The sequence below is a fragment of the Dreissena polymorpha genome, chromosome 4 (genome assembly GCF_020536995.1).
Source record: "Dreissena polymorpha isolate Duluth1 chromosome 4, UMN_Dpol_1.0, whole genome shotgun sequence".
Lineage (NCBI taxonomy): Eukaryota > Metazoa > Mollusca > Bivalvia > Myida > Dreissenidae > Dreissena > Dreissena polymorpha.
Window position 1 is genome coordinate 9,526,722 of NC_068358.1, and position 27,793 is coordinate 9,554,514.

The 27,793-nt window shown below is 34.9% G+C and overlaps 1 protein-coding gene across 1 annotated transcript; it reads left to right on the plus strand.

Moving 5' to 3' along the window:
• On the plus strand, nucleotides 1–27,394 carry LOC127876971 (zinc finger protein 254-like). Its single transcript, XM_052422526.1, has 9 exons — nucleotides 1–79; nucleotides 4,036–4,844; nucleotides 6,287–6,375; nucleotides 12,922–13,033; nucleotides 14,869–14,945; nucleotides 15,196–15,336; nucleotides 24,127–24,292; nucleotides 24,964–25,909; nucleotides 25,994–27,394. Exons 1-9 carry the CDS (start codon nucleotides 69–71, stop codon nucleotides 26,118–26,120), a joined length of 2,478 nt encoding a protein of 825 aa, XP_052278486.1. The 5' UTR covers nucleotides 1–68; the 3' UTR covers nucleotides 26,121–27,394.
• Nucleotides 27,395–27,793: the final 399 nt, after the last annotated feature.

Sequence of the window (27,793 nt, forward strand, 5' to 3'; positions counted from 1 at the left end):
GGAACAACAACAACAATGCCAAAATGGATGCCTTTGAGAAAATGATCGTTTAATGTCTATGATTTCGAATGAAATACAGGTATTTTTTTGTGATCTTAGTTCATATTTGTCAAACAACGGGTAGATTTTAGATATTTACACTTGTAAATACTGTAATTCCCATAATAGTATTGTATTTATTTTTCGTTATGTTATTTACAGACCGGAGTTTCAGCGTTCAGATTTATTCTGAACCGTGAACGCGAATTATTTCAGCTAGTTACCGTATTGACCCATCTAGAAATTCGCTCTCGGTTAAATCTCAACAAACAAGAAAAGGTGTAACAACACATTGATGAGGTTGATAAATGCTATGGTATTTGATCAATATTTGCCGTTAGATCATGCATAAACGAGTATTTGCATCGAAGAACGTGTAGCCTCTAGTCTAGTTCTGGCTACCATAACTTTAAATGTCGCTTTTTATGATTTTTGACTGGCGCGACTTTATAGTTATGGACCAACGCCATAAGGAAAGTCAACCAGAAATTTCAGAAAAGTTTACAGTTAACAAAGACCGGTCCAAAACAGCTTTTAAATGCAGTTATTAGCCTAAATCAACCACTTGATCGGAAGGATTGACATTTTTCACATGTAACTGATAATGATATATTCTTTCACAAAGTACTATCTTAAACATTTAAAATTTATCTATTCTGCTCTTACACATCGAGAAAAACAGCGAAGTGACAGACTTTCTTGAAATGCGAATCTCCTGAGATTTCACGGTCATAAGACATTATTTCTATTTTTAGTAACATACATGTGCACAAGTGTTTTCAAATTCAGAATGCCATTTTCCGTTATTTTAGATTATTCTGGCATGTTTTGTAAAAAAATTGTAGTGTAAATACAAACTCAAAGTAAATATTATTTAAAACTACCTGATTCACACTGAAACCAGTCTGATAATCCACCAGACGTAAGTTGTTAACCACAAAAAAATAATTTATTTCAAAAAACGAAAGTAATGTTTACAATTTCAGCATAAAGTGTCAAGGCTTATTCTGAAAGTATCCAAATGAAAACTCGTCATGTGACAAAGCGACAATGGCGTCAAAATTGTGAATTTTTGACTGCTGAGAGTTATTTTCATCTATTGTAAGATGCAGTTGAAACATTTGAACCTTAAAATGTTCACTGATGCAGTAATTTATATGAATTCACCGATATTTGTAGAAATGTATCCAAGAAAATGAGCTTTCTTTGATTTATAGCGTGACATAAATATGTTACGACTCTGGTTGACTTTCGATACAGGGTTGGCTTCAGCGTACAGGTCTGTCAATACTATATAAACTGTACGCTAAAGTTTCTTATTTTACCCTTATTTTGGTAATTATGACATATTTCTCATAAAAGCTCAGAGCATTCAAGAAGAACTACTTTTATGAGTACATACGTACAGCCCAGCGACCCGGAGGGTCAATAGCGCTTGATTGGTCATTGTTGGCTCGGGTACAACTTATGTGTACCCCGGGTACACTTAAGTTATAAGTATACTTACATGTACCCTGGGTACAGTAAATATACTTGAACATACCCGGGAATTTTAACGCTAAATCGGTCGTTGTCGGCTTTTTTTTTTAATTAATTATTTTAATATTGATGTCAATTTTCTGTTAAATGGCCCCTATATTATCGAAACTCATACTCAAAAAGCATGTTGATACATTTAAAAAAAGAAGTTTCTTGCGTAATTACGGTAATCGGTAGCACATTTGATGACAATGGATTTTGGGCGATAATAAAACTCTGGTACATTCTAATGTCGGCTGGGTACGTTTTAGTACTTTTACCGTACCCGGGTAGTTGCAATAATTCAACTCTCAGCTTTATAACTTTGCTTTGCTGAGAGTTGCAATGCGCTCTCTCTTGTCCATGGGTACAAAATGTTATCAACAAAGAAAGGGTTAAGGAACACTGAAACTGCAAGAACTTATAAAAGTTTACCTGTCTAAACCACAAACTCATCCAAATGGTACCATTAAAGCAAGAAATAATTAATATTGACTTAATTTTTATTGACTTAATTTTTGTTTTCTACACTGTATCCGCCATGTTGGAAAATTGACCCAATATTGGTTAGGTCGCAGTACACCAATATTTTGCACGTCGGGTTATGTGATCGAGCCTATAAGGCGATAAGGATGTGGTACTCGATACAGAATACACTGATTCAAATTTAAACATAAACATGTCAGCGAGAAAAGTATGTTGAAACATCGTCGTGTTTTTATAAGGTGCATGCAAAGGATAACATTCGTAGGTTGCCATTCAGGTAAATTTAACATGTTTATGAAGTTTATTCATTATTTTCCTCAATTTGTCTCGAACAACGTCTGTTTAGTTATGTGCACGTAATCTGTGCGCAGATTTGCTCTTGTCTTTATGAACGAGTGAATATGGACTCCCAGAACCGCCATAGCAAAAATTATCAAAGGCTCTGGGAGTCCGTTTATATGGACTACGTACCCGGGGTACATGTTAGTATACTAACATGTACCCGGGGTACATATGTAAGTAGTACCCGAGCCGACAATGACCAATCGAGCATCAATAGCTAGGAGTTGCCTTATTTCAACTATGGACGTTTCGTTCCACTAGTCACTACCAGTTCTTGACACTGCTATTTGTGTAGGGAGGCATTAAACCTTTCGTCAAACTGATAATATATAGACGGATACAAAGGTAAAATTGTGGTCGTTATATATATAAAAAGAGATCATATATAAGGACCAAAATAAATTTCATGTACCTGTGGACAGATAGCTGTTAATAATACGTTTAAGATGTGAATCATAACGGGAAACTTTCGCACATTTTATTGTCACCTCTGTACAACGTAAAAACAACATTGTTTTATTCGATTGTGGTATTTATAGCCTCATTGGAATTCCGGCCATTTGCGCTCAGTACCGGTTTTATCCGGTCTTTTATTTATTGATTTCTGATTGTTAATTAAGAGGCTGGCACTGACATGAGCAGTAACTGCTAGACTAAACCTTTCGCTACTTTCCGAAAACAGTACAATCTATGAATGTTGAAAATGTCTGCCATCTTGAAATTGTAAAGTATCTATTAATAGCAATTTAAAGGACTGCAATATCATATTTTAAAACAATATGTCAACCAAATTATATATTGATTATTTGCTAGGTTTTCATTTTCTGCAGCCAAACGATATGCATATTTTTTTTTCATGTGCAAAAGACGTATCTCGACATGTTTTCGAATAGGGTATGGTTTGTCAATTTTAGTTAATTTTGACGTTCTTGATAACATTTTTGTAGAATGATTACTACAAATGTGGTGTTACGGATTGTCTGGTTGACAATATTTCGCATTGTACTTTCCAGAAATTGCAACTAGAAAGAATTTAATAAAAAAGAACAATACACTAGGGTTCCGGTGGGGGAGGGGGGGGGCTCTGCCATATATTCTCTTAATCCTATGGCCTGAGTCTCTTGGCTTAATTTTCCGGATATTAAATTTGGGACAAATGACACCCCTGTTTTTTACAATTATTAGTTTATATTGATTAAAATATCACGACTAGTATATTAAATGTACCCGGGGTACATGTTAGTAGTACCCGAGCTGACAATGACCAATTGAGCCTTATTAGGCTAAGATAAAGTTTCCAAAACATGCAAAAATGAATATAAAAATGTTTGTAGAAGACAGTATTCTTTTATTTGAATCATTTAGGGATTGGCTTTTATTGCACAGTAAGCATTACCCGGTATTGTTGACCAGAGCCCTACTTTAAAAACATGTTGGCCTACCTAAACATATCTTAACCCTGCAATATTGTTTATCATACAAAAATACAAAAAATATAGAAAAAATCATGCACTAATATATCAAGATTAGTTTTTCAGACCAGTTTATGTAATGATTGTAACTGTCAAGTGGTTTGCAATATTTTTACACATTTGTAAGTGTTGTGACCATATCTGTCTCATAAAATTGCCTATGAATGAACATTTTCAGAATGAAACATACACAGAAAAGTGTGGCGGCCTGCAAAAAGTTAAAAATGAAAAAACAAAAAACAGAAAGCAATACCTTGGAAAGTGACCTGAAAAGCGAGAGTACAATTAGAAAGGACTTTGATCCCAAAATCCAAACTAGTTTAAACACTATATCGGCTATAGTAAGTTCAGAGACATTAAATTCAGACCAAACAATAGATGACTTGAACTCTGTTTGTGTCAAAATTGAGACTGATGAATGGTATAGTACGGCTTCTGATTTTTATTCTGATTGTGCCAAATCAAAACAGGTTCTATGGGAAGAGAGACATCCAGATTGCAACAAACAAGATGGCTTCACCTCTGAATGTGTGAAATCAGAACAGATGGAATGTGAAGTTATGCGTCAAGATGTTACTAGACAAGCTTGCTTCAATTCTGTATGTGTGAACAAAAACACGACTTCCAATTCAAATGTACAAGATGAGCTCCATTCTGTATATGGGACAACACAACATTCTCTAAATCCAATTACATACCAGGATTATATAACAACAAATGACTGCAATAATATATGTGGTATAGCTAAACAGAATATAAAGACAGAAACAGACAATGAAAATACAACAGCAAATACAAGTACACATTCAAAAACACCAGAGAATCGAGCTAAACTGGCCGACCAATATTCTGTATATCTGACGTGGGAAGAAATTGAACTATCAAATGTTGATGAATATTGTGCTGAATCAGCTGTGGGTGGAGGAACAATACAAACGGACCAATACTCCAACTTTAATGTTCCAAGACATTCAAACCCGGAAAAAGGTGACTCATTTTCATTTATAAGCTTTAGGAACACCCATGGCTGGTGGGCAATTTCAGGTGAATTATGTCCACTCAATAGCTCAAACAATTAACATGGGATCACCATAAAACTTTTTAATTGTGTAATAAAATCAAAGCACAGTTTTTACAACAAGCCAGATTGCATTAAGCTGTTGGTAGTTATGATCCATGATTTGAAAAAAACTTAATATACCTGATCTGCTTGTTTAATCCGATTGTTTACATGGGATCATCATGAAACATGGTGGCTATGTTTGTGGGCATCAAATATCCTCCAAGTTTGATAATCAGCTAAATTGCAGTAAGCCATCCTATAGTAAGGCCCTTGCTTTATCAAGTATTTGCCAAATTAAAGTCTTCCGCTTTCTAATACCCGGTAGGTAGTTAAAAAGCTAGAAGAGATTTTCATTGGAACCGAATTATACAATAAATGTGATGTGATGTCCCGGAATACATGTAGCATGTTGAGGGTTGAATTTGAAACGGTTGTATCTGCTCCAGCTAGGCCTAAATTGAAGTGCGCCCGCCCTGCCCTTCCGAACCCCCGGCCTACCCTGCCCTAAAAAAATGTTGTTTTTTTTTACAATTTTTGTTTTACATATGATAATTAATAAATCTCTTGTTACATTGTACATGTATTTAATTTATTCCTCATTGTAGACATTATATTTGAATGGTTTAATAATGGTTTTATAATAATGGGAATAATATATTCTAACAATTATTAATAACATATAAATTAACATGCAACAGAAAGCATTCCTGAAACGACAGCGCGCACGAAGTGTCCTTTTAACAAAATACTGCACGTCAAAAGTGCCTTTTTGACAAAAATGCCCCCCGCCATTTTCAAATCCTAGCTGGAGCACTGGCTGAATATTTCTAGATTAGATACAGTAGTTTCACACTTATTGACTCAACCCTTTGAGTTTCTGTGGAGACTATACAAGCTCATCCAAGATGACAATTTTTTCATTTCTTATTGCTCTTGTTGCTGCATTCAATATTTGACTGAAACCACTGTATCAGTATTTTGTTATCTTTTGCCAAAAAAATAAAGTTTAATTTGAATCTTCTGAGAGGTGCTGTGGATTTATTTTATTTTTGTTGACATCATATTTAATGTTTACAAACTCTTGCATTTTCTTTGTAACTTGTATTTGTGGATTGTTTAGAATGTCTGATGTAAGACTTCGAACTTGAAAATTTGTGGGGCATTTTATTTCATGGATGAGACGACCCAAAATCTTAACAATATGTTAATAATATTATATTTCACATTATGATGCCCTTGTTTAAGTGTGCCAATTATGGATATTCAATACACTTTAAATACTGTATAAGCAAAAACACACAAAATCCGTATTTTGGAAAAGTTTCTAAGTAATAATAGAAGTTTAATTTTAATGATATGCTTGCAGAGAATGATGTGACAAGAACTCCCCCCCTTTTCCTGGACCCAGCTAAGATTAAATTGGAGGGAAATAGTGACCATGTGAAGAAAGATAAAGTATGTAACCAGTATTTTTAGCTCCACTGGCCAGAGGCCAGCAGGGCTTATGTCATGGTCCTGTGTCCGTCATGCGTGCGTCCGTCCGTCTGTGCGTTTACTTTTTGTTTAAACATCTTCTCCTAAAGTACTGGTCCAATTCTGATGAAATTTCTCAGGAATGTTCCTTGGGTGAACCTCTTTCAAATTTGTTCAAATTATGCCCCTGGTATCAAATTTGACCCAGACCCGGGGTCACAAAATTGAACATTTGCTTATATAAGACCTATTTTGTGAAAACTTTCAAAATCTTTTCGTCCATAACCATTGGGCCTAGGGTTATCAAATTGGGTATGTAGAGACCTCTAATAGTCCTCTACCAAATTTCTTCAAATTATGCCCCTGGGGTCAAATTTGACCCTGCCTCGGGGTCACAAAATTGAACATATGCTTATATAAAGCCTATTTTGTGCAAACTTTAAAAATCTTATTGTCCATAACCGTTGGGCCTAGGGCTACCAAATTCGGTATGTAGTGACATCTAATAGTTCTCTACTAAGTTTGTTCAAATTATGCCCCTGGGGTCAAATTTGACCCTGCCCCGGGGTGACAAAAATATCCGCGGCCCGCTAAATCTCTCCGCATTTTACACTGGTAGATTCCGCCTAAGCATTTCCCAATCTTCCAATTAAAATTGGTTTCATAAAATGTTCCTGGTATTTTGTATGCAAATGGCGCCGCTGTGAAGCGAAAATTAATATTATTGAAATGACAAATATCAATCGAATTACCGACTGACATCATATAGTTTGATAGGAATAATGAAATGTGTTTTTCAACGAAAAAGACTATGTTTTAGATACAAGAAACACATATTTTGTTGAAATGTGCAAAGTGAATTTGTGTCACGGAAATCAGTGAGTCTATGCTCTGGTGTAGAATTGCCGAAATCCCCGCTAAGAGGCAGCGTATGGTGTAAAGAGTGCTTAAAAATTAATATTAATAAAATTTTTGCACATTAACAGTTATGCGATGCCAAGAAACAATCATACCGATGACATATTGACCCTTTAAGGCGTAAATGTGGAGGATTTCGGTACTCGGTGGGCGAATGTAGAATAACCGAAATCTTTGGCCTAAGTGATTATTTGTCAACAGAAGTCACCAAAGGGGATATTGTTGATAGTTTTTTGTCTGTCTGACTGATTTCTACAATAAGTTAGCACTATAATGATTTTTTGGACTCTTGCAGGTTGGTACGGTGGGGATTTCGGTACCGGCGCGCGTCTATGCTCTTGTGTAGAATTACTGAAATCCCCGCTAAGAGGCAGCGTATGCTGTCAAGAGTGCTTAAAAATAAATATTAATATCATTATTTGCACATTAACAGTTATATGATGCCAAGAAACAATCATACTGATGACATATTGACCCTATAAGTCGCAAATATGGGGGATTTTGGTACTCGGCGTGCGAATGTAGAATTACCGAAATCCCCCCTAAGAGGCAACTTATGTTGTCAAGAGTGCTTAATAATTAACATTAATATTATTTTTTTGCACGTAAACATTCAAGCAAAGCCAAAAACCAAGAATACAAATGATATTTTCGACGCTTTCATTTGTAAATATGGGGGATTTTGATTTTGGTACTCTGTGGGCGAATGTAGAATTACCGAAATCCCCGCTACAAGTCAATATTTTTCAAAAGAAGTGGGATATTGTTGTTAAGTTTTTGTCTGTACCTCTTCTTTTTAATATCAAAAAGCCATCCAGATAATTTTTTGACAAGATCTTTACAGCAGGGATTTCGGTACCTGATCGTGCTTGTGAAAACATGCACTATGGATTCATACTCGGAATCCCAATAATTATGTATATATTTTAGTTTTTCACTACCAAACATGGAAAAAAACAATTTGTCATCAGTGAATTCATTGTATTTTGCAATATTCTATCTTAATATCCGCAGTATTTTGATAAATAATAAATATTATTGGGGATTTCGGAGGATTTCGGTTATTACGGGGATTTCGGTATTTCTACACACCCGGTTTTCTGTTTGCAAATTGGGAGTTCAGTCTACTCACGAAGTAAAACAATTTAGAAGAGGATATTTCGAACATGGAAATAGACAAACATGATTTGATTTATATGATAGTGGATCTGTGTATAATCAGATTCATATGCATATTCTGCTTTATTATGTTTGTCACGCTGTTCAGTTAATTGAAATAGCATTGAACTAAAGATGTGAAATGCAAGATAATGAAAGGTAAACAAGTTATATATATATATATTAATTTAACTCAGTTTAATACATCATTAACACAAGAAGAAAACTCAAGTGTGTTTGTTTATATTTAGTCCATTAACCTAATTTTTTGTTTGTATATAAAAAAAATAAAAAAATTGTATTGTTTTGTTTGTTTTCACCAAATGGTTAGTATTATTCTTTTATGTTAACATTCTCAAAATTCTTGTTTTATTATAGGCCCTATTTATATAAAAAAAATTTGAATGACATTTTATGATTTATAAACAGATTGCAAAAAATATTTGTTCAAAATAAACTTAACAACAAATTGTTACATTGTAATTAAGTGATTTTAATATTCAGTAGCAAAAAAGTAAGGAGAGTCCAACTTAAAAAAGATGTATCTATTAAAAGTATATTCTACCAATGCCTTGATCAATCCCCTTGTTTATAACATGACTGCCGCTAAGTCTATTACTAGCAACGGGTTATGGAGGTTTCGGTAAATGACAAGTTCGGTAAATTGATTTATATAGTAAAAGCCGTGGAGGTTTCGGTAAATTGATTTTATAGAGGAGGTATACCTACAACGAGGTGTTAATGACACCTATAATCGGCTTACAATAACATTAGGGGCATATATTTGCAAACTGTGGATTAATTTTGATGAACATTAATTGAGTTGTTTGGCACTAATTAATTTATCTGTTTAAATGTACGGACTTGATTTTATCAAATTAGAGATGTTTGCAAAGTGTTATTATTAATTATCCAGGCTTGCAACCTATTGATATTCTAATCGATGGAGGTAAATTATATATTAAAAGTTTATCTTAAGATCATGATCGTTTTGTATTTTATATATGTTTTTAAACAATTAGTTGATAAAAACCTTAATTAAAGCGTATCAGTTAAAAAAAATATAATAATGTGGCTCTAACAAGAGCCGGCCTCCACGTGGCAAGAGCTGGGCAACATATTCATTATGTTAGCAAACTACCTCATGTTTATATAATGGTTAAGTTTCGGTGGTTTAAAATACTAAGATCAAATATGTTTGTTTCTTATATAAATAAATTTCTTGCTTCTTTTTCCTACAATCAGGTCAGCACATAAGGTATTATTCTTAAAATAATCTAGATATGTTTGTTTAGATCGTGAACATGCTTTGACACTGGTGGCCGAGTTTTTACATACACGACCAGTAACTTTTAAACTGTGAAATAAACAAACGTTTTCCTTCTTTAATCATGTTTACCAAAAATACTGGTGGTGACATCAAAGGATGTTTATTTGTGGTAAAAATAACATTATTATGTAATTGGGTAATTATAATGGTCATTGTCAAATAAGAAATGATCATCAGCCACATCAATGCCCTGGGACCATCCACAGCGGTCCACCACATGCTCGACGACGACGAGTCTTGAACGATGAACAACTGATATGGTTGAAATGTAACATTAAATTGAATTGTGTCGTACATGTATCTCATTTGTATTAGAAATGTAATTAAATTAAATCAGCATGCGGAAAATCTGAATGATAATAATGTGTCGTATTAATATTGTAGTGTGTCAAAATGTATCTAATTAATATGTGATTACTCCCTCATTATTGTTTTAAATGACATGAAATATTCAAATATATATATTGCATCCATGTTTTACTTGTTGCTAAATAAAACGGATTACAAAGTAAATCAGTTATTATTTTTTATTGAACCGATTTGTTTAGGCAAAAAATGATATCAGTTATTTTGGCCGTAAAACCCATTGTTCCAGTACAGTAGCCAGGTGCCTGTGTATTAAGTTGATAAGATAATGATCATCACAGCAGCTTGCTATTACACAGTGTATTCATTCTGCTGGCGTTGTGTTAGATGTCATTTTTATCAGTTTTCAATTATGTGTATCTCTTCGCTTAACTCAACGTTCAATGGCACGCGCACTTAACATAATTATAAATCATAACGCGTATCATTATATTACTTTTTATTAATTACGTACACGTATTAAATTTTATATTTTTTTTTTTCTTGTGTTTTTCTCAACTAGAAAGAAATAATAAAACATATAAATAAATATAAAATTCAACATGAAATCATTTTTATTAAATCATATTTTACAAGAAACTTTTTCAAATAGCATTAAACTTAATTGAAGAGCTTACATTGATTCCGCCATAAATCATTATTTCTTATTACTATTATGTTACTATTATGTTATTTAAATAAAAGCACCAATTAAAAAAACAACAGTATTGCGTTATTTAAATCGTAAAATTAACAAAAAATTTCCTTATAGAATTCGTTTTTCAGAGGTAGCTCATTCATTTCCCTTAATTCTTTACCTTAGGCATAGCATTAATTACTCAACTCAAAATTAATCCACATTTTGCAAATAAATGCCTCTAATGTTATTGTAAGCCGATAATAGGTGCCATTAACACCTCGTTGTAGGTATACCTCCTCTATAAAATCAATTTACCGAAACCTCCACGGCTTTTACTATATAAATCAATTTACCGAACTTGTCATTTACCGAAACCTCCAGCACCCCTAGCAACCTATCAGAGAATAGGTCAGATACCTTATTTCAATATATATTGCAATCCTAGTATTTTTCAAAAACAAACATGACAGGTAACCAATGTCAGATGGAAAAAGTAAAGGAAAGTTAGGTCAAGCTTATTGTTTGTCATGATATCTCTTTAAACCTCACGCCATATGCAAGTATAGTGTTGCCATGATCGCAACATCTTGATGAATTATAATTCGATTTTTTGTCTCATAAACATTTACTTTGTTTAACAAACAATTAACCTCTACAAAGTTATCATTCCTACTGCCTTTCGGCACCTCATGAACCTGAAAAACTCGTAACTTTATGTTTCCTCAGGCAAATATCTTCTTTGTACAATAAACAATTTCTTCACCACGATAATTAACAATCCTGCTACACTGACTAATTCCTTATGAATGAAGTAAAGTTCAGGTGATCTTCGTCATTAGGTATTTTGCATATGTCATGAACTATATAAGTAACAGAAACTTTGAAACCTACAAACATTTTTTGGAATTTTGGAAAAAGATTCATGATTGAATGAAGGAACTTTCATTAATCTTGTAGAACATGCCTAGATTTGATCTCCAGCATCTAAAAATATGTGAAATAGAAAGAACGACAATATCTTTTGGAGAGATAAATGTACCTACTTTATAAGCAAAGGACCTGTGCGACATTTCCCGGACTTTTAAGTCTGTTTAGTTAACACCGTAGTAACGTTTTCCATATATAAATATGCTCACCCTTCCAACTTTAAGCGCCCAGTGGGACGAGGGATAGAAAGAGAAAGTCACATGCTTGAGTACATTTCAACCCATGCGCATTGCACGCTTTTTTCGCATAAAAACCAGCGGAGCGATACAGGGCCACCATGGCCCTCTTGTCCTCTTTTTGCAATCAATTATAGGGAGGTATTGATCACTGTACTGGTCCATTATACCTACATGTGTCTGTCCTGAAGATTGTGGCTCCAATCTATCTTTTACTACTGGGTGGATCTTGCTCAAACTTTCAATGTTGAATGACTTTCATGTTTGAATATCATAAAGTAAGAAACATTGGCTCAACAAGTTTTTACAGAATTATGGTCCTTGGTGTGTTTTTCTGAATAAGAAAATACAGTCCCAAAATGTTCGTGTTCTTTGAAATCATTAACTGCCTGGCAGATTTGCTCAAACTTTCACTGCCTGATTAATCTTCATGTAAAGGCAATTGTTAAGAATAACATTTTTGCTGTGACCAGTATTGTCGGAATACATTCCCTTTGGCTGTTGTTTAGGTAGAGTGTGTTTGTGAATGAGATATTTGATAGCTGTAAGCCTGATGCATGGGATGCTTTTTATCCCCTGCCATAGGCGGAGGGATATTGTTTTGGCATTGTCCGTCCATCCGTTCGTCTTTCCGTTTGTCTTTCTGTCCATCCGGCACTTTTGTGTCTGGAGCCATATCTAGGAAGTGCTTTGGCGGATATCATTGAAACTTGGTATGAGTATATATATGGATAAGAGGATGATGCACGCCAAATTGCATTGTACACCATCTGTTAATAACCGAGTTATGGCCCTTTGCATCTTGAAAAAATGCTTTTTTGAGTGTAAAATATAACACTTTTGTGTCCAGAAGCATATTGGTGGAGGATATCAATTCAACGAATTTGCTTGTTTGTTTTGATTTAAAGATAAATGTTATCCGAGTAAAATGTGTTAAATGTAATTTGTATTATTCATATTCAACACCATTGCAGAGAATGAAGAAAACAAGGTCCCCAGAAAAAGACAAGAATGAGTACATTCTTCAAGAGAGGAACCTTGTCAGCTGTATGAGCCTGGAACCCCAAGATAATGACCATTTTCTCTGTAAACCCAAGAACAAAACATCCATTACCTTGCATTAGAAAGTCTCACGAAAGACCAACAAACATTATTATAATTTTTTAGCTCCCAGAGCACTAAGTTTAGAAGTTGAGCTAAAGTGGTAAGTTCTGCGTCATGTGTTGTGCATGGTCAACATTTGGCTTGTTACCACTCTACAGACAACAGTTAAATCAATATAGAGAAAACTGTGTCAGTATGTTTATAGTAAAATATTGAATCCAAAATATAACCCGGGTCAAGTTGGTTAAAAACTATGCTAATTTGTTAAATCATTGAAAATCTGTATAACTACTATAGAAGACACATTTATTAATCAATCTTGATGAAACTTCGTGAAAATTCTAAACTTTGCAAAATTGAAAATTATATTGGGTTAAGTTGAGTAATAACCAGGACAGCAGGTCAAATTTTGCAAACCTTCTTAAGTTTTAACACTTTAAAGCCTTGATTCAATCTTTATAAAACTTGCTCAGAATTTTTATGTAACAATTTCAAGGCCAAGTACAGCTATAGGAAAAAACTAGGTCACTGGGCTACCATATGACAAGCCATATAAATTATCTATTTTGAAGAACATGGGTCAGAATGTTTAACTTGAGAGAAGCTATTTGAAATTTCACTCAGAAGTGGTACAAAATTGGTTCCTAGGTCAAATCTGAGAAAATTAGTGATAACACTTAAAATGCCTCATTTGTGGCTGTTTTTGATTAAACTTGTTTCTTTTTCATATCAAATCCTAAAAATTGTAAGCGTGTTGCAGTTGAAATCAAATGTGCTTATCATTTGATTGAAGAAAATGAAAACCAGTAAATTTGCAAATACGTAATTAATATACAATTTGGTTGACATAATGCTTTACAATAGCATAGTTTGTGGGTAAAAACAACTTTATTATCACCTTTTAATCTCAAACGATAATTGGCAGAAAGCCGAAAGGTGTAACATCATCAACACAGAACTAATTATTTAATTATAATCCTTAAATTCAGGTTGATAGTCGGTAGAAAGGTGTAAAGTGATCAGCTTAGAAATTATTTGTTGCGCTTTTTCATTCGTTTATGTTTAAATACGACGTTTGCCATCGGCCGCTATATTGTTGGCAGACAACAATATCAGCTGTGTATACTCACACTGGATTCAGACACTTTGCGCATGAATGACCAAATAGTATTTGTTGGTGAACTCAATGTTGATTTGCCAGCTACCACGTGCGCTTCAATAACAATAAGGTCAAGTGATGTCTCATGTTCTGGTGCAGACCGCTTTTCGCTCATTGTTCAAATTGCGAACACTTTCATTGAAGCAAAGAGAAAATATAGAAAACCAGTCTGGATTTCAATGGCGGATATTTTCAATGAAATTTTACGAGATTTTAGCATTTTCACAAATCAGAATTTTCTTGAGCCAAATTCTCAATATTTTTGCAAATGGCTCGAGTGGCGAACGACAGCGGGAGCCCTGCCTAAATTAAAAGTTGGTCACATGAAGTAACAAACTTAGTCACAATGTCAAATAATTGACCTATTTTTACAATTGAACCTTGAACTTGGGTCAGATTTTGTGTTGCAAATAAATCAGAAAGTAAAAGAACATTTGATGCAAACCATATGAGCTTATTATGTGAACTGATGACTCTGGGAATATAAATAATAAAGGGTCTTGTGATGAAAAGGCTGTCTTTCAAATATTTTCTAAATTAGTGGTTTTATACTTTTCATTATAAATATAAGTGGGTTCTTTAAATCTTATGTTCTTGTAGCTGATATAAGTCTTTGACTTAGTTTAAATATTGCCAAGTGTTTATTTGCTATTTTTAGACTGTGGAGAATGCAATAAGGAGTTTGACGGGGACTGCCCTGTCCAGGGACCCTATAACTACATACAGGACAAAGAGGTGAAGCTGTTTTCATTTTAAAAACATAAACTACATGTTGTAGAAAAATAAGGAAAAAAACAACAACATATTTCTATTATAGTATCATGATAAAGTATTGGTATAAAGTATCATGGGTATATTAGACTGTTACTTAGAAATTGTTCTTCCGTTTATAATGTCGATTAATATAAAAAATGCCTTAAATATGCACTTATTGTTTTAATACAAAATAGTGTTTACTGTACATATACTTTAATATAAATTTCAGATGCCAGAAGAAGACCCTTTTAAAGCTGAGCATACCTTGCCAGATTGCCTTGAAATCAAAACATCCAAAATAGCTGGAGCTTGTCTTGGAGTGTTTTCCAAGGAGGGACTGGAATCCAGGATCATGTTTGGACCGTATGGGGTAGATATCATCACTGACAACCATAAGTCAGGGTATTGATGGCAGGGGAAGGTGATGCTTAGCTTGATGCATTGATACCTATTTGAAGTTTGAAATGCGAGGGTAATTAAAAAAAGTATTAATGTTAGAAAATATCGTCCTGGATTTTGAACAAATAAATTCTCTATCTAGCAGTCTATAGAGGGGATTTAATGTTGATTATACCACTACAGAGTGGGAGGCATGAAACATGGTACTTGCCCGTCTGTCCCTCGGCTGGTGTGTTCACCCCAAAGCTTGTAATTAAATTACTCTATAACTTATGGTTGGATCTTGCGCATACTGTTCAATGACTTTATTTTTCCCCCCTTCGAAGAAGAGGGGGTATATTGTTTTGCACATGTCGGTCCGTCCACCAGATGGTTTCCGGATGATAACTCAAGAAGGCTTAGGCCTAGGATCATGAAACTTAATAGGAACATTGATCATGACTGGCAGATGACCCCTTTTGATTTTCAGGTCACTAGGTCAAAGGTCAAGGTCACAGTGACTCGAAATAGTAAAATGGTTTTCGGAGGATAACTCAAGAATGCTTACGCCTAGGATCATGAAACTTCATAGGTACATTGATCATGACTGGCGAATGACCTCTATTAATTTTAAGGTCACTAGGTCAAAGGTCAAGGTCACAGTTACTTGAATCAGTAAAATGGTTTCCGGATGATAACTCAAGAACGCTTACGCCTAGGATCATGAAACTTTATAGATATATTGATCATAACTGGCAGATGACCCCAATTGATTTTCAGGGCACTAGGTCAAAGGTCAAGGTCAGAGTGACAAAAACGTATTCACACAATGGCTGCCACTACAACTGACAGCCCATATGGAGGGCAAGAATGTTTTACAAACAGCCCTTGTTGTGTAGATGATTGTAAAAAGACATTAGACATTCCAGGAATTTTGGCAGGATTATGTTTTTTTGTCTATAGTTCAATTATGACGCATGTGTTGTCAATGCCTCTGTATCTATTTGGTGATTTTTGTTCAAACTTTCGAATATGAATAACCTAAATGCATAGATTATTGCAACAACAAAAAAAGTTTTGTTGCAGCAAGTTTTGGCAGAATTATCGCATTTGTCTGTTTTACTACTATGGAATATATAGTCACAACGTTTTTTTTAGCTCATCTTTTTTTGAAAAAAATTATGAGCTATTGTCATCACTTTGGCGTCGGTGTCCAGTTAAGTTTTGTGTTTAGGTCCGTTTTTCTCATTAAGTATCAAAGCTATTGCATTCAAACTTGGTACACTTACTTACTATCATGAGGGGACTGGGCAGGCAAAGTTAGATGACTCTGGCATGCATTTTGACAGAATTATGTACCTTTTTTATACTTAGAAAATTGAAAATTCGTTAAGTATTGTGTTTTGGTCCACTTTGCTCCTAAGTATCATAGCTATTGCTTTCAGACTTGGAACACTCACAAACTATCATAAGAGGACTGTACAAGACAAGTTGCATAAGTCTTGTTGTCATTTTGACGGAATTATGGCCCCTTTTTGACTTAGTAACTTTAAATATATGGTTAAATTTTGTGTTTACATCCACTTTACATCTAAAGTATGAAGGCTATTGCTTTCAAACTTCAAATTTTCTCATACTATCATGAGGGTACTGTACCTGGAAAGTTGAATTTTACCTTGACCTTTGAATGACCTTGACTCTCAAGATCAAATAATTAAATTTTGCTTAATTGCCATGACTTCGTTATTTATGATCAGATTTGATTGATACTTGGACAAAACAACTCTTACCTGACATACTACAATAGACTCCACCCAAACCATCCCCCACCCCACCCCGAATCCCCCCCACCCCCCAAAAAAAATATTTTTTATTTCTTTTTATTATTTTATTTTTGAAAGACCGTCCAACTATCCCACGCAAGAATCTCCCCTCCCCCTCCATTTTTTTTTCATTTGTATTTCTTATTTTTGGAAGATAATGTAATAAATGACCACACCCCCACACTATACACCCCTCACCACCCCACCCCTCCATCTTTTTATGCTCCCCCAAAATATATTTTGGGGGGAGCATATAGTCGCCGCTTCGTCTGTCTGTCCGTCCGTCTGTGCACAATTTTTGTTCGAGCTATTTCTCAGCAACTAATAACCGGAATTCAATAAAACTTTATGGGAAGCTTCACTACCAAGAGGAGATGTGCATATTATCAGCCGGTTCTCGTCGGATGATTTTTTCACAGAGGTATGGTCCTTTGAAAATTTCCATTGTACATATACTGCAATTCTTGTCCGAGCTATTTCTCAGCAACTTATTACTGGAATATAATGAAACTTTATGGGAAGCTTCACTACCAACAGGAGATGTGCATATTATCAGCCAGTTATGGTCGGATGATTTTTCACAGAGTTATGGCCCTTTGAAATTTTCTATAAACTGTACATATAGTGCAATTCTTGCCCGGGCTACTTCCCAACTACTGACTGGAATACAATGAAGCTTTATGGGGAGCTTAACTACCTTGAGGAGATGCGCATGTTATTAGTGGGTTCTGGTTAGATGATTGATTTAGAGAGTTATGGCCCTTTGAAATTTAAGGTTGCTAAACCATCCATCGTATTATTTTATCCAAAGTTATGCCCCTCAAGTCATTTCCTTTTATCTGAATATATAGTGCAATATTGTGACAAAAAACCCTTTGGGGAGCATCACCCGTCTCCGACAGTTTCTTGATTGATTCAAGTAATGAGATAGGTCCCTTCACCTTTAAAAAGAAAAATAGATGAGCGGTCTGCACCCGCAAGGCGGTGCTCTTGTTTTCAACTTATCTTTAACTACCAGGTTGATATTGATCACATTTTCGTAGTGGGGTTATCTTTATTTTCTAGAAATAATAGTAATAAAAGGAACTTTTACTGTGACAAGATTTGGAAGATTTAGGGCCCTTTGTTTGGTTTCCACTATAGAATACATAGTCCCAATTATTACTTTTTCATTACTCTTAAGTGTTTGGAAGAGTTTTCTCAGACTTTACAAATATCTGCACACTAATAACAATCAACTTTTAAAGTTTAAAAGTTGATTGTTATTAGTGTGCAGATGGTTGTTAAAAGAGACAGCAATAGCTTTGACTGAATAATGGCCTTTTTCTGTTTGTCTGCTGTGGAATTTATTATTGCTTTGACTGTGTCCAAACGTATGTTGTTTTGGGCATCAGTATCTGTGACACATTTCTAGCTGATATTTTATCAAGACAAGACAAGACAAATATTTATTCAGACTTGCACAGTGTACACCGTCTAAACACTAGATATTTCACATACAATTATGTCACAGAGATAAACATAGTAATAATATAAACATAAGGAGCATTGTATACGTTCAAGAAAAGTTACAGAGATCAACATTGAAGTAGCAATAACATAAGCAGCATCGTATACGGTTACGAAAAGGCAAGGTAATATATGGAGGATTGCTATATAAATTAATTAACAACATTAGTAATATTATTTCTTAAAATCAGAGCTTCTTTTACAAATTTTGCTCAATTAATAAGTTCTTATTTATTAGTTGTATTTAGCAACTGGTGGAATTTATAAACAGAAGGCCTATTGTAATAACATTTCTTTAAATAGTTTTTTCTAATATCAACGTATAATGGACATTTACAGACAAATTGGTACTCATCTTCAATATCTAATTCGTTACAACAAAGGCAAAAACGTTCATTTCGTTGAATATTTTGACCAGCATATCTTCCAGTTTGAATTCTCAGTGCTGGCTGGAAGATCGTAGCTTTGCGACATAGTGTCTTAGTGATTTAGGTAATAAATCTAAATAACTTTCGTATACAAATGTTGACTTAAACACACGGTACATATCTAAAACAGAGCTATTTTCAACGGATCAAAACCACTGTTGTTTATAAGTATCAATTACAACAGTTTTAAACTGTGGTATAACTATTTTAACATCGACGGAGCTTGGGTTATTAAACACGTATGAAAAACCGTAAGTGTCTAACAAAAGTTTAACATTAGATACCCAATTATAACCACCATTTTGACAATCATTTAATGCTTGTATATAAATCGATTTTAAAATTATGTTATCAGTTTCAATAAGTTTAAACCAATATTTAACCATTTTAACATATCTATGGATAAATAGTGGGTATCTTCCTAACTCGCCGTACACTACAGCATTACATACAGTTTGCTTAACGTTTAACAATCTTTTACAAAACGTTAAGTGTACCCTTTCCAATTCCATGGACTTTGCTTTACCCCATATCTCACATGCGTAATTCAGTATGGATCCAACAAAGGCATCGAAAAGCTGGAATTGTGTTTTTGGTTTCAAGTCAAACTCTTTACATTTGTTAAATAAAATATTCATAGCTTTAAGTGCTTTTCCACATAAATATTCTTGATTTAAATTAAAATTTCCAGTGTAATTAAAAACAGTCCCCAAATAATTAAAATCATTAACTACTTCTATTTGCTGACCTTCAAATGTCCATGTTTCAGATGGCAATAATCTACCCCGTTTGCGAAACACCATTATTTTAGTTTTATCGGTATTAACCTTTAATCCCCAGCATTTACAGTAATTTGAAACATGATCCAAGTGTTTCTGCACTTCCCCGGGCGATTTACCAATTATAGCCATATCATCTGCGAAAAGTAACAAAATCAATACAATGTCATCAATACTTAGGCCAGAAGAGACGTCATTCTGTAAAAACAATTCTAAGTCTTCTACAAATAAGGAAAACAACAAAGGGGACATCACTTCACCTTGCCGTAATCCCACAGCGTAGTTAAAATAGTCTGAGTATGATGAACAATGCTTAACACATGATTTAACATTTTCATACATATTTTTTTATTATTCTAAGCAATTTACCTTCTATGCCGGCCTTGTATATTTTCAGCCATAATGCATTACGGTAAACAGTATCAAAGCATTTCACCATGTCAACGTATATTACATAAAGTCTTCTATTTTCATTTATATATTTTTGAACCAGGGACATGAGAATATATATAGCGTCAATTGTTGAGCGCCCTTTTCTGAATCCGAATTGGGCGTCCGAAATTATATTTAAGTTACTACAAAAAGTTTCTAATCTATTGTTAACAACTGAGGTAAATAGCTTAGATAAACAACTTAGAAGAGTAATCCCTCTATAATTGTTCACATCAGATTTATCACCTTTCTTGTGTAAAGGGATTATAATACCTTCCGTCCATTTCTCGGGGAAATGACCAGAGTTCAACACAGCATTAAACAAATCACATATATGCACCGCTAAAATATCAATACATTCAATCAAATATTCGTTTAAAATATAGTCACTCCCATATGCTTTGTTGCGTTTCAATCGTTTCACAGACACTTTAATCTCATCAACGGTAAATGGCTGATCTAGTTCGGGGAAACGTGATTTCGGCAAATTGAAATTATGTGTACTACAAAAATGTTCAGCCTCATCATTAACACAATCAAACAAACCATGACTAATATCAGAGAAAAAATGTTGAAAGTCTTCCAAAGGGATATTGTGATTTTTAGTTTGATTATTTGATTTAAAGTATTTCCAAAATTCTTTTGGTCTACGATTTTTTAAACGTTCAATCTCATTGGCCTTATTTCTCAAATAGCATTTTTTCTTTCTATTGATACTTTGTTTGTACTCCTTTTTACATTGCAACAATTGAAGTCTATTGTCTTCCGACTTATTACAGTTAAATTGTTTTAACAGGGAAACATAGTGACCGTGTGCAATTTTACATTCCACATCGAACCAATCAGCATGCCTTACAGCGCTACACTGTTCAAATTTTGGTGTATTGGTTATTACATAATCTTTGGAAAATAAAGGATCAGCAACATTACGTATAACATCAGTGAATTTATTTAACGCACTATTTATAGAGTCACAGCTTGTACAATCTAAATCCTCTACAATTGTGTTAAACATAGGTAAGTTGCTAATAATACCCGATCTAAATTGGTTACGCAATGAATCGTTCCATTTAAACTTCGTTTCAGTGTATGACAATTGTTCAACCGTTTTATTGTTACAATACAATGTAAACGATAACGGTGTGTGGTCACTTAATTAATTAAAAAAGTGTACTACAAATTCTTTAATAAGTGCGAAATTTCGTTCATGGCAAACCAAATAATCAATTGTAGATAAACCGTTATGAGAAAAGTATGTAGACTGACTCGTATTACCTATTCTGCCATTGACAACACGATAATAAGAGGATTTACATAGATCACGCAGTTTAATTCCGTGATTATTGTGAGATCTGTCAACAGAGGCCCTACCAGAGTACGTATCTGGGTCATAATCAATATCATCTATTAAACTATTTATAACATCATGGATAACAAAATCAGGTTTGGACCCAATCCTACTATTAAAGTCACCACAAAGTAAAAAGCGTCCTTTATTTTCATAAATAGAAATGTCATTATCGAGTAATTCAAAAAAATCTACCATTATGACATTGTATGCAGGTGAATTTTCGCACCAAACATAACATCCGCAAAGATGAATATCTTCATTCAAACCAAAAAAATGTTGGTCTAATTTTAACCAGTTAATTGAATCATGGTGATTTTTTATATTCTCAATACCATCTTTTAAATACTTTTTAAAATATAAAGCTACCCCACCACTACATCTACGTGCGTTCTTGTTCTGGAAGTTCCTATAAAAATTATGAGAAATATACCCATTTAAAGGGATCTTTTCACGCTTTGGTAAATTGACAAAATTGAAAAAAGTTGTTTCAGATTCGCAAATTTTCGTTTTAGTTATGATATTTGTGAGGAAACAGTAATACTGAACATTTACCATGGTCTAATAGAGCCATTATATGCATCTTTTGACGATTTTAAAACCTAAAAATTATAAAGCGTTGCAACGCGAAACGATTGAATAATTTGGAGAGTTCTGTTTTTGTCGTTAAATTTTGTGAAACTACGAAGATTGCTTATATAGGGTATAAAATACGTTCAGCATGTGTACTCGGCGGAATAGCTCAGTAGGCTAAAGCGTTTTTACTTCAGGACTCTGGTAGGACACCAGGGGTCACTGGTTCGAAACCTGCTCCGGGCAATGTTCTTTTCCTTTTTTTATTTTTTTTTCTTGATTTTTTACTGGAGCTTTTACGATCCAATGTTTGCATTTATCAATATAAAGCATTTAATGAATAAGTTTAAAAAATGCCAAAATCTGTGAAAAGGCCCCTTTAAAGGAATGTTACTTGAAGAATTGCTCCAAGTTTCAAACAAAAAACAAATATCATACTTTAACAAAATATCAACAAATAAAGGATCGTCAATCTTGCATTGCGACAGTCCATTCATAGTCCACGACAGGATCGCGAGTTCTCCCCCATCGTGCCCCTATTCCTTGACCGGACGACCGTCTACGTAGAGGGTATCATAGGCTATCCAGGATCGTTTGCCTTGCCCCCTCGCCTCTTTCATTTTCGGAACCAGCCGTCTGCGCGTCGCTACCACTTCCGGTGGAAACTGCTCAAATACGTTGGAGTTTGAGCCGTTCAGTTCTTTCCACTGCCGCCGAACAGCCTCGCGGTCCCTGAAGAAGGCGAACTTTGCCACAATTGATCGGGTCTTCCCTGGTGTTGGTTGACCTGGAGAACGGTGCACCCTTTCAAACTGCATGCGAGCGGCAGCATCCTTCGCGATCTTCAGGGCCTCGTGTATGTGCTTCCGGAGCGTACTTTCCGTCACTTCCGGTGTTTCGCCGGCAACTTCTGGTACACCCGTAAAAATAAGGTTATTTCTCATTGATTGATATTTCAAATATGTCATATCGTCTCGAAAGTTGTCGCGCTCCTTCTATAGGTGCTCCACTCGACTCGTAACCTCGGCAACAGCAATGCACGCGCCCTCTGTTGCGTGTTCCAGTCGTTCGATTCGTTGTTCGACGAGTCTCAAGGGCTAGGCACATGCACTTTATGTCCTTTTCGAGTGGAGAAGCGTTCCTCGAGTCTAGTGATACACGATAGCTTTTTTTCTAGGCGACAATTAATAGCATTTAAACAATTCATAATATCTCTAGATGTAGGCTCACCTTCAGACGCCATATTGTCCACTAGATTCACAGGCTCGTTTACAAAAACACTGCTATTAACATCCTCAGGATTATAAAGCACAGCACTAGCTTGGCTAAGAACATCACTTATTGAAGTATCCCCTGACGGGCCTCTTTGCTTTGTTTGTTTGATATTTTGCTTGTTTATGTCACTATCACTACTACTTCGGTTTTTTCTTTTACTTTTTCCCATTAGTAACATTTAAAGAAACATTTCAAACAACTTAGAGCGTTATAATATTCCATTTATGGCGTTGTTAGTCCAATTTTTTATTAATTTATCACCACCTTGAAAAAAACAGCACCGCTTCGCACCAAATCACGTGACAACAATCATGCTGGCATGTAAAGATTTCACATATCTTGTGAAGCTGATTCATTATATAAAACAAGTATGTAATTCAAAGGGTTAAAGTTCTGTACTATTTAACATGAATGAATGGAAAAAAATAAGAAAAAATTACTAAGTATGTGTGTGCTGTAGAAAATATTGTATGATCATTGCCACTGGTTAATTTATAAGTTGATTCTTTGGTATTCTGGTCCATCAATGTTGCTCTTAATAACAAGTATATTAGGTATCAGGTTTTCTTGTGTATTTACTGTTTGCTCTTTATAGTAAGATTCTATACATTTCAGATCTATAATGATGGCAAAGGGAGTCACTTTGTGGATGCCCAGAACAAAGCCACCTCTAACTGGATGAGATATGTGAACTGTGCTATGACGGAGGCAGATCGGAACCTTTTATGTTTGCAGTACAAAGGAGGCATCTATTACTGCACATTGAAGCCAGTTTCACCAGGTATATACCCCTGTTGTATGACTAACGATATGAATGTTCAATGTCGATCTGTCGGATTAGAGCAGTCTCACATAGGTAATACCGGTTCAATTTCCTGTACTAACGGGTGGGAGTTTGTACGATTGTCTCCATACGGGAAAGGTGTTATTTTCTCCGGATTTCCCCCACAGCGCAAAACAGCTACCATTTATGAATACCTCAGAGTAATAAGTAAATAGTTGGACATTGCAGCTTTAATTCAAACTTCTTCCCAATTCTGAGTGCTGTCTTAGACACACTCTAGGTCCTTGCATAATGCAGCCTCAGTCATAGAAAAACCTCATTATATACACAACACTTTATATAAGGTAAATCCAAGTAATTGAAAAACCTGCTTCTCACGATGTCTAAACAGTCTTGAACAAATAATGTTAGTTTTACTAACTTGCCTTTCTTCCCTTTAAATTATTTAACATTTAGAAATAGCAAGAAAACACATTAATAACCAAATAAGAAGAACTGAGAATTTGTATGTAGTAAAATTAACACATTTGCACATTTTTAACATTTGACTGTGGGGTATCAGTCACATTTATTACAAAGTTCTAGTTGAGACCTCCGGTGTTTGTTGAAAAAAGTTTAAGATTTGCAGATGTTTTATAAATAACTTGTAAATATTTATTTTGGTTCAGATGAAGAACTGCTGGTCTGGTACGGAGATGAATTAGCAAGAAAACGTGGCTTCATCAGACCCAAAAACCTGCAGAGCAGTTGTTCAAGTAAAAACAGTGGTCACTTTAAGGAACACATGAGTATACATGCAGGAGAGAGACCGTACAAATGTGAGGAGTGTGGTTATGCATGTTGCAAGAGTGGTGACTTGAAGACACACATGAGTATACATTCAGGGGAAGGACCTAACAAGTGTGAGGAGTACGGTTATGCTTGTAAGCAGAGTTCTGGCTTGAAGAAACACATGAGGATACATACAGGAGAGAGACTGTACAAGTGTGAGGAGTGTGGTGGTACTTTTAACCAGAGTTCTGACTTGAAGCAACACATGAGGGTACATTCAGGAGAGAGATTGTACAAGTGTGAGGAGTGTGGCTATGCTTGTTACCAGAGTAGTACCTTGAAGACACACATGAGGATACATTCAGGAGAGAGACTGTACAAGTGTGAGGAGTGTGGTTATGCATGTAGCCAGAGTAGTACCTTGAAGACACACATGGGGATACATACAGAAGAGAGACTGTACAAATGTGAGGTGTGTGGTAAAGCATTTAAACAGAGTGGAAACTTGAAGACACACATGCGGATACATACAGGAGAGAGACCGTACAAATGTGAGGAGTGTGGTTATGCTTGTAAGCAGAGTAGTACCTTGAAGACACACATGATGATTCATACAGGAGAGAGACCACACAAATGTGAGGTGTGTGGTTATGCTTGTAAGCAGAGTAATACCTTGAAGACACACATGATGATTCATACAGGAGAGAGACCACACAAATGTGAGGTGTGTGGTTATGAATGTAACAGGAGTGAAACCTTGAAGACACACATGAGGAGGATACATTCAGGAGAGAGACTGTACAAGTGTGAGGAGTGTGGTTATGCATGTAACCAGAGTAGTACCTTGAAGACACACATGAGGATACATTCAGGAGAAAGATTGTACAAGTGTGTGTAGTGTGGTTATGCATGTAACCAGAGTAGTACCTTGAAGACACACATGAGGATACATTCGGGAAAGAGACTGTACAAGTGTGAGGAGTGTGGTTATGCATGTTACAGGAGTGATACCTTGAAGACACACATGAGGATACATTCAGGAGAGAGACTTTAAACGTTTGAGGAGTGGGGTTATGCTTGTAACCAGAGTTCTGTCTTGAAGAAACACATGAGGATACATACAGAATAGAGACTGTACAAATGTGAGGTGTGTGGTAAAGCATTTAAACAAAGTGGTACCGTTCAAGTGGGATGTGTGTGGCTTTTCATTTCAACATAGAAGTCACTTGAAAAAACACTTGATGATACATTCAAGAGAAAAACAAGTGTGAGTTCTGGTTATGCATGTAAGAAGAGTGGTAATTGAAGACACACATGAGGATACATTCAAGATAGAGACTGTACAAGTGTGAGGAATGTTTTATTGCATCTTTCACTAGTGGTAACTTGTAGAAGCACATGACCATACATAATTGAAGAAATATTTAAAACAGGAAAATATCACTAATCTCTGATACGTGTTAGGGCTTCTTGTGATTAATATAAATTTGTATAATCAGATAACTAAACAATCGTCTCTTAAACGATACGCCATGAAGGTTTAGCATTTGAAAGTAAAATTATTTTGTGTTCCTCTACCAAGTTTGTTAAAATCATGCCCCTATGATAAAAACTTGCCTTGTCCTGAATTTCATCTATTTTGTTTCCATATTAGGTATATAACGGTATAGAACACTTTAAAAAGAAATCTCTGGAACAATAAGGCCCAGAGTTTTGGTATTTGGCATCTTAGTTTGTTCACAACTGGTACATTGAGGTAACCGGTGTTACATATATGTAGTAAAACTGACACAAATCACTGAATCCCCTATGCACAAGGGTTTTGTAGTTAGCATGATACATACATGTAGCATGGTTGTTTCCATGCCCATTTGATTGAAACCAACATTGTGGTAAACTTGTTTGAATTATATATATTTGTCAAGTTTGAAAGTGATTGTGGTCGGTCAAGTATTCTTATATGGTTACAGTGAAACATTTTGAACACCGTAGAATAGTATGGATATAACGGTAACTCAAGTTACATGTATGTGCATTAACTGTTTATATGAATGACCTGGCTAAATTCACAAACGAAGGGCCAGTTTATGTATGTATATACACAGCAAGGACATTATTTGCATGTGAATTTACCCAAAAGTAATAATGATAATAAAGCGTATTGGCAGCTAACTTCCCACTTTGCTCGTGTACACATCACTGTAACATAATTTGTGTGCTTGGAATATGAAGATAAACTGATAATTTATCTATATCTTGCCTTCCAAAAGCAGTAAGTTTTGAAAACACCTAGTTGCCGCAATAAAATCGTTTGCATTATTTACAATAGATGTCTGCACTTGTCGCTACTTTCTTGTCCTCACGGTCGTTACACATATAGTCCGTCACTTCATCAACACCCTGATTTGTGGTTACGGAAGATTGAGAATGTGTCGCCATTGTGTAGATTGATTGATTTCAAAGTAGTCACTTTGAAACTAGAAATACAAAAAGCACAGTATACATCGCAACACACGTGTAAGATATTTCATACATAAATATAACATTTTACACGTTTACTATGACTCAAACATCGAATCTGAACTTTTAAAATAACGTCCAAATTTTTACATACAAAATTCTATGTTACTTTAATAGTACAAGTACACAATGTCACTGTGTTGAAGGGACCTTATCACAGATGTATGCAAGTTTATCATTAAATGCTTTATATTAATTAATGTAAAC

Coding starts and splice junctions, on each gene's coding strand:
- LOC127876971 (XM_052422526.1), top strand. Junction 6,376..12,921: donor ACCATGTGAAGAAAGATAAA/GTATGTAACCAG, acceptor ACACCATTGCAG/AGAATGAAGAAAACAAGGTC. Junction 15,337..24,126: donor TCATGTTTGGACCGTATGGG/GTAGATATCATC, acceptor TATACATTTCAG/ATCTATAATGATGGCAAAGG.